General features: G+C 37.6%; 1 protein-coding gene across 30 annotated transcripts in view; it reads right to left on the bottom strand.

The window, feature by feature from the left end:
- The window catches only part of nbeaa (neurobeachin a), a 268,148-nt gene that overhangs the window by 97,608 nt on the left and 155,847 nt on the right, over positions 1-14,693 (bottom strand). For all 30 annotated transcript variants that reach the window (XM_061931155.2, XM_061931156.2, XM_061931157.2 and 27 more), the window contains exons 20-24: positions 10,138-10,261; positions 9,839-10,031; positions 9,120-9,773; positions 852-1,265; positions 566-783 (exon numbers count right to left, since the gene is read on the bottom strand). In XM_061931155.2, coding sequence (XP_061787139.2) covers positions 566-783; positions 852-1,265; positions 9,120-9,773; positions 9,839-10,031; positions 10,138-10,261 — 1,603 coding nt within the window. The remainder of the gene's footprint in view (positions 1-565; positions 784-851; positions 1,266-9,119; positions 9,774-9,838; positions 10,032-10,137; positions 10,262-14,693) is intronic.

Raw genomic sequence — 14,693 nt, 5'->3', positions numbered from 1 at the left:
TTGTCAGCTAGCGACTAACACACTAGTTGTCAGCTAGCGACTAACACACTAGTTGTCAGCTAGCGACTAGCACACTAGTTGTCAGCTAGCGACTAGCACACTAGTTGTCAGCTAGCGACTAGCACACTAGTTGTCAGCTAGCGAGTAGCACACTAGTTGTCAGCTAGTGATTAATGCTGTAGTCGTCAGCTAACGATTAGCCCACTAGTTGTCAGCTAGCGACTAGCACACTAGTTGTCAGCTAGTGACTAGCACACTAGTTGTCAGCTAGTGATTAACGCCGTAGTTGTCAGCTAGCGACTAGCACACTAGTTGTCAGCTAGCGACTAGCACACTAGTTGTCAGCTAGCGACTAGCACACTAGTTGTCAGCTAGTGATTAACGCCATAGTTGTCAGCTAGCGACTAGCACACTAGTTGTCAGCTAGCGATTAGCACACTAGTTGTCAGCTAGCGATTAACGTCGTAGTTGTCAGCTAGCGATTAGCACACTAGTTACCAGCTAGCGATTAGCACACTAGCGGCTATGGTGTATGAAGTGAAGAAGTGGGAGGACGGGAGAATACCTGCGCCACACGTGCACGTCAGTCTCCAGGGCAAACAGGAGGTCTGTGAGCAGTCTCTGGTGCATGGGGGACCACTTGAACTCGGGGATCCGGAACATGGTGGTCCGGGGGCCCGGGCTGAACTGCCTGCGCTGCTCCTCCGTCATGGGCATGCCTCGGAAACCCAGATCCACGCGCAGGTCTCGCTCCAGCTGGGCGGCGCTGCGGCCGTGCAGAGCCTGCGGAGCAAGCAGCAAGTCTGGAATCATCCGGACCCGAACGTGGCTCCCAAGAACTAAGGGCTCACCTGCGTGGTGGCGGTGGTCTGGATCTTCTTGGCGTCTTTCTCCTTGCCGTCGTCCGACCTCTCCGTGTCCGAGGTCACGCTGGCCGCGTCTCCGCCCGCCTTGGAGCCTGCGCCGTCCACCTCGGCGCCGGACGCCGCCTGCCCCTCGGGGAAGTCCGTCTGCTGAGAGGCTCCTCGGTTCTGGGCCCGGCTCTCTGCGATGGAGCTGATGTCCGCCAGCGGGCTCTGGATCTTGAAGGGTCCGTCCTCGGGGAGCTCCCCGGCGCCGTGGACCCGGGTCAAGTCGGAGCCGCAGCTGGTCATGTGCGCCAGCAGGCTGAGGTCGTCGCTGGCGCCGGGAGGGGCGGGCTGGTCCGGACTCGGCAGCACCAGGGCGTCGCTGGCAGCCAGGGCAGGAAGCAGCTTCTCGTCAACCTTTTCAAAATATTAGTCTGGGTCATGACAGCAGTTGTTGTTCAAAACGTTTGCATCAGCATCTTTTCTCACTCGCACTTTTGTGGCCATAGAAACTTTTATTTTGAAGGTAGGGTTGGGCCATACAACCTACAATCTATATCGATAAAGATATATATCACCTTATATTATTTGGTAAATATCAATACAATACAACAGCTATTTCGACAAATATGAGGAAAGTGGACTTTTATTTTGAAGGTCGGGATGGGCGGTACGGCCTACAATCTATATCGATAACGATATATATCATCTTATATTATTCTGTAAATATCAATACAATATAACAGCTATTTAAACAAATATGAGGAAAGTGGCCTTTTATTTTGAAGGTAGGGATGGGCGATACGGCCTAAAATATATATATATATATATATCACCGTACATTATTTGGTAAATATCAATACAATATAACAGCTATTTAGACAAATATGAGGAAAGTGGCCTTTTATTTTGAAGATCGAGATGGGCGATACGCCCTTAAATCTATATCGATAACGATATATACCACCATATATTATTTGGTAAATATCAATACAATATAACAGCTATTTAGACAAATATGAGGAAAGTGGCCTTTTATTTTGAAGGTAGGCATGGGCGATACGGCCTAAAATCTATATCGATACATATATCACCGTACATTATTTGGTAAATATCAGTACAATATAACAGCTATTTAGACAAATATGAGGAAAGTGGACTTTTATTTTGAAGGTAGGGATGGGCGATACGGCCTAAAATTTATATCGATACCGATATATTTCACCTTATATTATTTGGTAAATATCAGTACAATATAACAGCTATTTAGACGAATATGAAGAAAGGGTCCTTTTATTTTGAAGGTAGGGATGGGCGATCTGGACTAATATCTATATCAATATTTATCACCATATATTATTTGGTAAATATCAGTACAATATAACAGCTATTTAGACAAATATGAGGAAAGTGGCCTTTTATTTTGAAGGTAGGGGATGGGCGATACGGCCTAAAATCTACATCGATATACAGTGTATATATATATCACCGTACATTATTCTGTAAATATCAATACAATATAACAGCTATTTAAACTAATATGAGAAAAGTGGACTTTTATTTTCAAGGTAGGGATGAGCGATACGGCCTACAATCTATATTGATAACGATACACCTAGTGTGTGTGTGACAATCATTGGTACTTTAACTTTAATATATATCCCCTTATATTATTTGGTGAATATCAATTCAATTAGACAAATATGAGGAAAGTGGCCTTTTATTTTGAAGGTAGGGATGGGCGATACGGCCTAAAATCTATATCAATATATATTTTACCGTACATTGTTCTGTAAATATCAGTACAATATAACAGCTATTTAGACAAATGTGAGGAAAGTGGACTTTTGTTTTGAAGGTAGGGATGGGCGATACGGCCTAAAATTTATATCGATACCGATATATTTCACCTTATATTATTTGGTAAATATCAATACAATATAACAGCTATTTAGACAAATATGAGGAAAGTGGACTTTTATTTGGAAGGTAGGGATGGGCGATACGGCCTAAAATCTACATCGATATACAGTGTATGTATATAATCACCGTACATTATTCGGTAAATATCAATACAATATAACAGCTATTTCGACAAATATGAGGAAAGTGGACTTTTATTTTGAAGGTAGGGATGGGCCATATGGCCAACAATCTATATCGATAACGATATGTATCACCTTATATTATTTGGTAAATATCAATACAATGTAACAGCTATTTGGACAAATATGAGAAAAGTGGCCTTTTATTTGGAAGGTAGGGATGGGCGATACGGCCTAAAATCTATATCGATACACACATATATATATATATATATATATATATATATCACCGTACATTATTTGGTAAATATCAATACAATATAACAGCTATTTAGACAAATATGAGGAAAGTGGCCTTTTATTTTGAAGGTCGAGATGGGCGATACGCCCTTAAATCTATATCGATAACAATATATACCACCATATATTATTTGGAAAATATCAATACAATATAACAGCTATTTAGACAAATATGAGGAAAGTGGACTTTTATTTTGAAGGTAGGGATGGGCGATACGGCCTAAAATTTATATCGATACCGATATATTTCACCTTATATTATTTGGTAAATATCAGTACAATATAACAGCTATTTAGACGAATATGAAGAACGGGTCCTTTTATTTTGAAGGTAGGGATGGGCGATCTGGACTAATATCTATATCAATATTTATCACCATATATTATTTGGTAAATATCAGTACAATATAACAGCTATTTAGACAAATATGAGGAAAGTGGCCTTTTATTTTGAAGGTAGGGATGGGCGATACGGCCTAAAATCTACATCGATATACAGTGTGTATACTAATATCACCGTACATTATTCGGTAAAAAACAATACAATATAACAGCTATTTAGACAAATATGAGGAAAGTGGACTTTTATTTTGAAGGTCGGGATGGGTGATACAGCCTTAAATCTATATTGATAACGATATATATCACCATATAATATTTGGTAAATATCAATACAATATAACAGCTATTTAGACAAATATGAGGAAAGTGGACTTTTATTTTGAAGGTCGGGATGGGCGGTACGGCCTACAATCTATATCGATAACGATATATATCACCTTATATTATTTGGTAAATATCAATACAATATAACAGCTATTTTGACAAAAATTAGGAAAGTGGCCTTTTATTTTGAAGGTAGGGATGGGCGATACTGCCTAAAATCTATATCGATACACACATATATATATATATATATATATATATATATATATCACACCGTACATTATTCGGTAAATATCAATACAATATAACAGCTATTTAAACTAATATGAGAAAAGTGGACTTTTATTTTCAAGGTAGGGATGAGCGATACGGCCTACAATCTATATCGATAACGATACACCTAGTGTGTGTGTGTGACAATCATTGGTACTTTAACTTTAATATATATCACCTTATATTATTTGGTAAATATCAATACAATGTAACAGCTATTTAGACAAATATGAGGAAAGTGGCCTTTTATTTTGAAGGTGGGCATGGGCGATACGGCCTAAAATCTATATCGATACATATATCACCGTACATTATTTGGTAAATATCAATACAATATAACAGCTATTTAGACAAATATGAGGAAAGTGGACTTTTATTTTGAAGGTAGGGATGGTCAATACGGCCTAAAATCTATATCGATATATATATCACCGTACATTATTCTGTAAATATCAGTACAATATAACAGCTATTTAGACAAATATGAGGAAAGTGGACTTTTATTTTCAGGGTAGGGATGGGCGATACAGCCTACAATCTATATCGATACCGATATAAATCATCATATATTTTTTGGTAAATACGGACAAGCGGTAGAAAATGGATGGATGGATGACAGCTATTTAGACAAATATGAAGAAAGGGTTCTTTTATTTTGAAGGTAGGAATGGGCGATACGGACTAATATCTATATCAATATTTATCACCATATATTATTTGGTAAATATCAATACAATATAACAGCTATTTAGACAAATATGAGGAAAGTGGCCTTTTATTTTGAAGGTAGGGATGGGCAATACGGCCTACAATCTATATCGACAACGATATGTATCACCTTATATTATTTGGTAAATATCAATACAATGTAACAGCTATTTAGACAAATATGAGGAAAGTGGCCTTTTATTTTGAAGGTAGGGATGGGCGATACGGCCTAAAATCTATATCAATATATATTTTACCGTACATTATTCTGTAAATATCAGTACAATATAACAGCTATTTAGACAAATATGAGGAAAGTGGACTTTTATTTTGAAGGTAGGGATGGGCGATACGGCCTAAAATTTATATCAATACCGATATATTTCACCTTATATTATTTGGTAAATATCAGTACAATATAACAGCTATTTAGACGAATATGAAGAAAGGGTCCTTTTATTTTGAAGGGAGGGATGGGCGATCTGGACTAATATCTATATCAATATTTATCACCATATATTATTTGGTAAATATCAATACAATATAACAGCTATTTAGACGAATATGAAGAAAGGGTCCTTTTATTTTGAAGGTAGGGATGGGCGATCTGGACTAATATCTATATCAATATTTATCACCATATATTATTTGGTAAATATCAGTACAATATAACAGCTATTTAGACAAATATGAGGAAAGTGGCCTTTTATTTTGAAGGTAGGGATGGGCGATACGGCCTAAAATCTATATCGAAACATATATATATCACTGTACATTATTCTGTAAATATCAATACAACATAACAGCTATTTAAACTAATATGAGAAAAGTGGACTTTTATTTTCAAGGTAGGGATGAGCGATACGGCCGACAATCTATATCGATAACGATACACCTAGTGTGTGTGTGACAATCATTGGTACTTTAACTTTAATATATATCACCATATATTATTTGGTAAATATCAATACAATATAACAGCTATTTAGACAAATATGAGGAAAGTGGACTTTTATTTTGAAGGTAGGGATAGGCAGTACGGCCCACAATATATATCACCTTATATTATTTGGTAAATATCAATAAAATATAACAGCTATTTAGACAAATATGAGGAAAGTGGCCTTTTATTTTGAAGGTAGGCATGGGCGATACGGCCTAAAATCTATATCGATACATATATCACCGTACATTATTTGGTAAATATCAGTACAATATAACAGCTATTTAGACAAATATGAGGAAAGTGGACTTTTATTTTCAGGGTAGGGATGGGCGATACAGCCTACAATCTATATCGATACCGACATAAATCATCATATATTTTTTGGTAAATACGGACAAGCGGTAGAAAATGGATGGATGGATGACAGCTATTGAGACAAATATGAAGAAAGGGTTCTTTTATTTTAAAGGTAGGGATGGGCGATACGGACTAATATCTATATCAACATTTATCACCATATATTATTTGGTAAATATCAATACAATATAACAGCTATTTAGACAAATATGAGGAAAGTGGCCTTTTATTTTGAAGGTAGGGATGGGCGATACGGCCTAAAATCTATATCGATAACGATGCACCTAGTGTGTGTGTGACAATTTTTGGTACTTTAACTTTAATATTTTTCACCTTATATTATTTGGTAAATATCAATACAATATAATAGCTATTTAGACAAATATTAGGAAAGTGGCCTTTTATTTTGAAGGTAGGGATGGGCGATACGGCCTAAAATCTATATCGATAATATATACCACCATATATTATTTGGTAAATATCAATACAATATAACAGCTATTTAGACGAATATGAAGAAAGGGTCCTTTTATTTTGAAGGTAGGGATGGGCGATCTGGACTAATATCTATATCAATATTTATCACCATATATTATTTGGTAAATATCAGTACAATATAACAGCTATTTAGACAAATATGAGGAAAGTGGCCTTTTATTTTGAAGGTAGGGATGGGCGATACGGCCTAAAATCTACATCGATATACAGTGTATATATATATATATCACCGTACATTATTCGGTAAATATCAATACAATATAACAGCTATTTCGACAAATATGAGGAAAGTGGACTTTTATTTTGAAGGTAGGGATGGGCCATATGGCCTACAATCTATATCGATAACAATATATGTCACCTTATATTATTTGGTAAATATCAATACAATGTAACAGCTATTTGGACAAATATGAGAAAAGTGGCCTTTTATTTTGAAGGTAGGTATGGGCGATACGGCCTAAAATCTACATCGATATACAGTGTGTATATATATATATATATATCACCGTACATTATTCGGTAAATATCAGTACAATATAACAGCTATTTCGACAAATATGAGGAAAGTGGACTTTTATTTTGAAGGTAGGGATGGGCGATACGGCCTAAAATCTACATCGATATACAGTGTGTATATATATATATATATATATCACCGTACATTATTCGGTAAATATCAATACAACATAACAGCTATTTAAACTAATATGAGAAAAGTGGACTTTTATTTTCAAGGTAGGGATGAGCGATACGGCCGACAATCTATATCGATAACGATACACCTAGTGTGTGTGTGACAATCATTGGTACTTTAACTTTAATATATATCACCATATATTATTTGGTAAATAGCAATACAATATAACAGCTATTTAGACAAATATGAGGAAAGTGGACTTTTATTTTGAAGGTAGGGATAGGCAGTACGGCCCACAATATATATCACCTTATATTATTTGGTAAATATCAATAAAATATAACAGCTATTTAGACAAATATGAGGAAAGTGGCCTTTTATTTTGAAGGTAGGCATGGGCGATACAGCCTAAAATCTATATCGATACATATATCACCGTACATTATTTGGTAAATATCAGTACAATATAACAGCTATTTAGACAAATATGAGGAAAGTGGACTTTTATTTTGAAGGTAGGGATGGGCGATACGGCCTAAAATCTATATAGATAACAATATGTATCACCTTATATTATTTGGTAAATATCAATACAATGTAACAGCTATTTAGACCCATATTAGGAAAGTGTCCTTTTATTTTGAAGGTAGGGATGGGCGATACGGCCTAAAATCTATATCGATAACGATACACCTAGTGTGTGTGTGACAATTTTTGGTACTTTAACTTGAATATTTATCACCTTATATTATTTGGTAAATATCAATACAATATAACAGCTATTTAGACAAATATGAGGAAAGTGGCCTTTTATTTTGAAGGTAGGGATGGGCGATACGGGCTCAAATCTATATCAATATATATTTTACCGTACATTATTCTGTAAATATCAGTACAATATAACAGCTATTTAGACAAATATGAGGAGAGTGGACTTTTGTTTTGAAGGTAGGGATGGGCGATACGGCCTAAAATCTATATCGATATATACATCACCGTACATTATTCTGTAAATATCAGTACAATATAACAGCTATTTAGACAAATATGAGGAAAGTGGACTTTTATTTTCAGGGTAGGGATGGGCGATACAGCCTACAATCTATATCGATACCGATATAAATCATCATATATTATTTGGTAAATACGGACAAGCGGTAGAAAATGGATGGATGGATGACAGCTATTGAGACAAATATGAAGAAAGGGTTCTTTTATTTTGAAGGTAGGGATGGGCGATACGGACTAATATCTATATCAATATTTATCACCATATATTATTTGGTAAATATCAATACAATATAACAGCTATTTAGACAAATATGAGGAAAGTGGCCTTTTATTTTGAAGGTAAGGATGAGCGATACGGCCTACAATCTATTTCGATAACGATATATGTCACCTTATATTATCTGGTAAATATCAATACAATGTAACAGCTATTTAGACAAATATGAGGAAAGTGGCCTTTTATTTTGAAGGTAGGGATGGGCGATACGGCCTAAAATCTATATCAATATATATTTTACCGTACATTATTCTGTAAATATCAGTACAATATAACAGCTATTTAGACAAATGTGAGGAAAGTGGACTTTTGTTTTGAAGGTAGGGATGGGCGATACGGCCTAAAATTTATATCGATACCGATGTATAGCATCATATATTATTTGGTAAAAAGCGGTAGAAAATGGATGGATGGATAACAGCTATTTTTTAGTTAGCAATATAAACATTATTGATTATCATATACAGTAGATAGATACTGTAGGACAACATTACGGATAGTTTATTTGCCGCCATGGTGGAGGGACGTTAGCCACGTGACACGGTCCTACCTTGCTGAAGAGGAAGCCGTTGTTGCTGGGGACGCTGTCCTTCTCGTCGGCCAGCGTGATGAGGGGCCCCATGTTGCCCTCGTCCGCCAGCCCCAAGCCCGACCCCAGCCCGGCCCCCGGCCCCGCCGCGTCCTCCTTGGGCACCAGGCCGCCGTTGAGGTTCTGGACCACGGCGCAGTAGGCGCTGTCCAGGAGCGAGTCCACCTCCACCAGGGGCCCGTTCTCCATGCCGCCCCCTCCGCCGGCCCCGCCCAGGCCCTCGGGGGACAAGTCCAGGTCGTCCAGCTTGACCTCGGTGGCCTCCACCTTCTCGGCCTTGATGTCCACCAGCAGGTCGTGGACCTCCACCCGCACGCCGGGGCCGCCGGGCTCCGCCGGCGTCAGGGCGTCGGGCCGCTTGACGGCGCCCTCCGCCAGGAGGTTCCGCGAGTCGCCGGCGGCGCCCTCGCCGTACTCCGCCTCGCTCTCGGGCGTCTGCGTCTGCGATATGTCGTCCATCTCCAGGTTGCCGTTGACGACGGGGGCGGGGGAGGCGGACAGGCCGGAGATGGTGGACACGGAGCCCTTCTTGCCCTTCTTCATGTTCTCCTCTTCCTGCCGCTGGTACTCCTCGTACATCTTGGCCAGGTACTCCTTGTGGGCCTCGTACGTCACCTGGCACACGGAGGCCGGGGCCGGGTCACGTTATGTTAGGCGATAAGAAGGGGCGGCGCTCTTACCTTGGAGTGCGCGATGGACAGCGTGTCCACCCAGACCCGCCAGCCCCCCCACTCGTACTTGATGGCGTGGTAGAGCAGGATCCGGAAGATGTTGTAGACCATCTCCGTGATCTTCTGCTCCTCGGGGTTCTTGGGGTTGATGTAGCCCAGCGAGAACATCCAGTCCTGCCACACCGAGCACTGCAGCAGACACCTGCCACACAGCAAAACATTACACACAGCCGCTCCGGCACCGGCACCGGCACCCAGGCGCGCGTGCGCTCCGGCACCGGCACCGGAACCCAGGCGCACACGCTCACCGCCGGTTCTCCCGGCTGTTGCTGAAGAGCTTGATCATGTCGGAGAGGAAGAGTCTCCTCACTTCCATCAGCTCCGCACTGGGCGAGGAGTTCTTCAGCAGCGTGGCCACCACCTTCAGGATCACTGCAACCGTGGTTAGCGTTAGCATCGAGTTAGCACGACTGAGTAGAGTCTACGGTAGTTAGATAGGGGGCTACGAATAAGTTAGCAATGTTAGCATCTAATTAGCGTTAACAGTAAATAGACATGACAACATTACGGATAAGTTAGCAATGTTAGCATTAGCATCTAATTAGCATGATTGATTAGAGTCTACAGTAGTTAGATATGACAACATTATGGATAAGTTAGCATTGTTAGCATTAGCATCTAATTAGCATGATTGATTAGCGTCTACAGTAGTTAGATATGACAACATTATGGATAAGTTAGCAATGTTAGCATTAGCATCTAATTAGCATGATTGATTACAGTCTACAGTAGTTAGATATGACAACGTTATGGATAAGTTAGCAATGTTAGCATTAGCATCTAATTAGCATGATTGATTAGAGTCTACAGTAGTTAGATAGGACAACATTATGGATAAGTTAGCAATGTTAGCATTAGCATCTAATTAGCATGATTAATTAGAGTCTACAGTAGTTAGATATGACAACATTATGGATCAGTTAGCAATGTTAGCATTAGCATCTAATTAGCATGGTTGATTAGCGTCGACAGTAAATAGACATGACAACATTACGGATAAGTTAGCAATGTTAGCATTAGCATCTAATTAGCATGATTGATTACAGTCTACAGTAGTTAGATATGACAACGTTATGGATAAGTTAGCAATGTTAGCATTAGCAGCTAATTAGCATGATTGATTAGAGTCTACAGTAGTTAGATATGACAACATTATGGATAATTTAGCAATGTTAGTATTAGCATCTAATTAGCATGGTTGATTAGCGTTGACAGTAAATAGACATGACAACATTACGGATAAGTTAGCAATGTTAGCATTAGCATCTAATTAGCATGATTGATTATAGTCTACAGTAGTTAGATAGGGAGTTACAAATAAGTTAGCAATGTTAGCATTAGCATCTAATTAGCATGATTTATTAGCATCGACAGTAAATAGACATGACAACATTACGGATAAGTTAGCAATGTTAGCATTAGCAGCTAATTAGCATGATTGATTAGAGTCTACAGTAGTTAGATATGACAACATTATGGATAAGTTAGCAATGTAAGCATTAGCATCGAATTAGCACGATTGATTAACGTCGACAGTAGTTAGACAGGACAACATTACAGATAAGTTAGCAATGTTAGCATTAGCATCTAATTAGCATGATTGATTAGCATCTGCAGTAGTTAGATAGGACAACATTACAGATAAGTTAGCAATGTTAGCATTAGCATCTAATTAGCATGATTGATTAGCGTCGACAGTAGTTAGATATGACAACATTATGGATAAGTTAGCAATGTTAGCATTAGCAGCTAATTAGCATGATTGATTAGAGTCTACAGTAGTTGGATATGACAACATTATGGATAATTTAGCAATGTTAGTATTAGCATCTAATTAGCATGGTTGATTAGCGTTGACAGTAAATAGACATGACAACATTACGGATAAGTTAGCAATGTTAGCATTAGCATCTAATTAGCATGATTGATTATAGTCTACAGTAGTTAGATAGGGAGTTACAAATAAGTTAGCAATGTTAGCATTAGCATCTAATTAGCACGATTGATGACCGTCTACAGTAGTTAGAAAGGACAACATTACAGATAAGTTAGCAATGTTAGCATTAGCATCTAATTAGCACGATTGATTAACGTCGACAGTAGTTAGATAGGGAGTTACGGGTAAGTTAGCAATGTTAGCATCTAATTAGCATGATTTATTAGCATCGACAGTAAATAGACATGACAACATTACGGATAAGTTAGCAATGTTAGCATTAGCAGCTAATTAGCATGATTGATTAGAGTCTACAGTAGTTAGATATGACAACATTATGGATAAGTTAGCAATGTTAGCATTAGCATCTAACTAGCATGATTGATTACAGTCTACAGTAGTTAGATATGACAACATTATGGATAAGTTAGCAATGTAAGCATTAGCATCGAATTAGCACGATTGATTAACGTCGACAGTAGTTAGACAGGACAACATTACAGATAAGTTAGCAATGTTAGCATTAGCATCTAATTAGCATGATTGATTAGCGTCGACAGTAGTTAGATAGGACAACATTACAGATAAGTTAGCAATGTAAGCATTAGCATCTAATTAGCATGATTGATTAGCGTCGACAGTAGTTAGATAGGACAACATTACAGATAAGTTAGCAATGTAAGCATTAGCATCTAATTAGCATGATTGATTAGAGTCGACAGTAGTTAGATAAGGAGTTACAAATAAGTTAGCAATGTTAGCATAAGCATCTAATTAGCATGATTGATTAGAGACGACAGTAGTTAGATAGGGAGTTACAAATAAGTTAGCAATGTTAGCATTAGCATCTAATTAGCATGGTTGATCAGCGTCTACAGTAGTTAGATAGGACAACATTACAGCTAAGTTAGCAATGTAAGCATTAGCATCTAATTAGCATGATTGATTAGAGTCGACAGTAGTTAGATAAGGAGTTACAAATAAGTTAGCAATGTTAGCATAAGCATCTAATTAGCATGATTGATTAGAGTCGACAGTAGTTAGATAGGGAGTTACAAATAAGTTAGCAATGTTAGCATTAGCATCTAATTAGCATGGTTGATCAGCGTCTACAGTAGTTAGATAGAACAACATTATGAACTAGGTAGCAATGTTAGCATTAGCATCTAATTAGCATGATTGATTAGCATCTGCAGTAGTTAGATAGGACAACATTATAGATGAGTTAGCAATGTTAGCATTAGCATCTAATTAGCATGTTTGATTAGCATCTGCAGTAGTTATATAGGACAACATTATAGATGAGTTAGCAATGTTAGCATTAGCATCTAATTAGCACGATTGATTAGCGTCTACAGTAGTTAGAAAGGACAACATTACAGATAAGTTAGCAATGTTAGCATTAGCATCCAATTAGCATGATTGATTAGCGTCGACAGTAGTTAGATAGGGAGTTACGGATAAGTTAGCAATCTTAGCATTAGCATCTAATTAGCATGATTGATTAGCGTGGACAGTAGTTAGATAGGACAACATTACAGATAAGTTAGCAAAGTAAGCATTAGCATCTAATTAGCATGACTGATTAGCATCTACAGTAGTTAGATAGGACAACATTACAGATAAGTTAGCAATGTTAGCATTAGCATCTAATTAGCATGATTGATTAGCATCTGCAGTAGTTAGATAGGACAACATTATAGATAAGTTAGCAATGTTAGCATTAGCATCTAATTAGCATGATTGATTAGCGTCTACAGTAGTTAGATAGGACAACATTACAGATAAGTTAGCAATATTAGCATTAGCATCTAATTAGCACGATTGATGACCGTCTACAGTAGTTAGAAAGGACAACATTACAGATAAGTTAGCAACGTTAGCATTAGCATCTAATTAGCATGACTGATTAGCGTCTACAGTAGTTAGGACAACATTACGGATAAGTTAGCAACGTTAGCATTAGCATCTAATTAGCATGACTGATTAAAACCTACAGTAGTTAGATAGGACAACATTATGGATAAGTTAGCAATGTTAGCATTAGCATCTAATTAGCATGAGTGATTAGAACCTACATTACCGGTAGTTAGATATTGTAGGACAAAATTACGGATAAGTTAGCAATGTTAGGATTAGCAAGTAATTAGCATGATTGATTAGTGTCTACAGTAGTTAGGACAATATTACAGATAAGTTAGCAATGTTAGCATTAGCAACTAATTAGCATGATTGATTAGTGTCTACAGTAGTTAGGACAATATTACAGATAAGTTAGCAATGTTAGCATTAGCAACTAATTAGCATGATTGATTAGCGTCTACAGTAGTTAGGACAACATTACGGATAAGTTAGCAACGTTAGCATTAGCATCTAATTAGCATAACTGATTAAAACCTACAGTAGTTAGATAGGACAACATTATGGATAAGTTAGCAATGTTAGCATTAGCAACTAATTAGCATGAGTGATTAGAATCTACATTACCGGTAGTTAAGATATTGTAAGACAACATTTCGGATAAGTTAGCAACATTAGCATTGGTATCTAATTAGCATGATTGATTAGTGTCTACAGTAGTTAGGACAATATTACAGATAAGTTAGCAATGTTAGCATTAGCATCTAATTAGCATGACTGATTAGTGTCTACAGTAGTTAGATATAACATTATAGCTAAGTTAGCAATGTTAGCATTAGCATCTAATTAGCACGATTGATTAGCGTCTACAGTAGTTAGATAGGACAAAATTACAGATAAGTTAGCAATGTTAGCATTAGCATCTAATTAACACGATTGATGACCGTCTACAGTAGCTAGAAAGGACAACATTACAGATAAGTTAGCAATGTTAGAATTAGCATCTAA

This window comes from Nerophis lumbriciformis, linkage group LG37, assembly GCF_033978685.3.
Source record: "Nerophis lumbriciformis linkage group LG37, RoL_Nlum_v2.1, whole genome shotgun sequence".
In the NCBI taxonomy this organism is placed as follows: Eukaryota; Metazoa; Chordata; class Actinopteri; order Syngnathiformes; family Syngnathidae; genus Nerophis; species Nerophis lumbriciformis.
The sequence above is the reverse complement of the archived record's forward strand: the minus strand, read 5'-3'. Positions and strand labels throughout refer to the sequence as shown.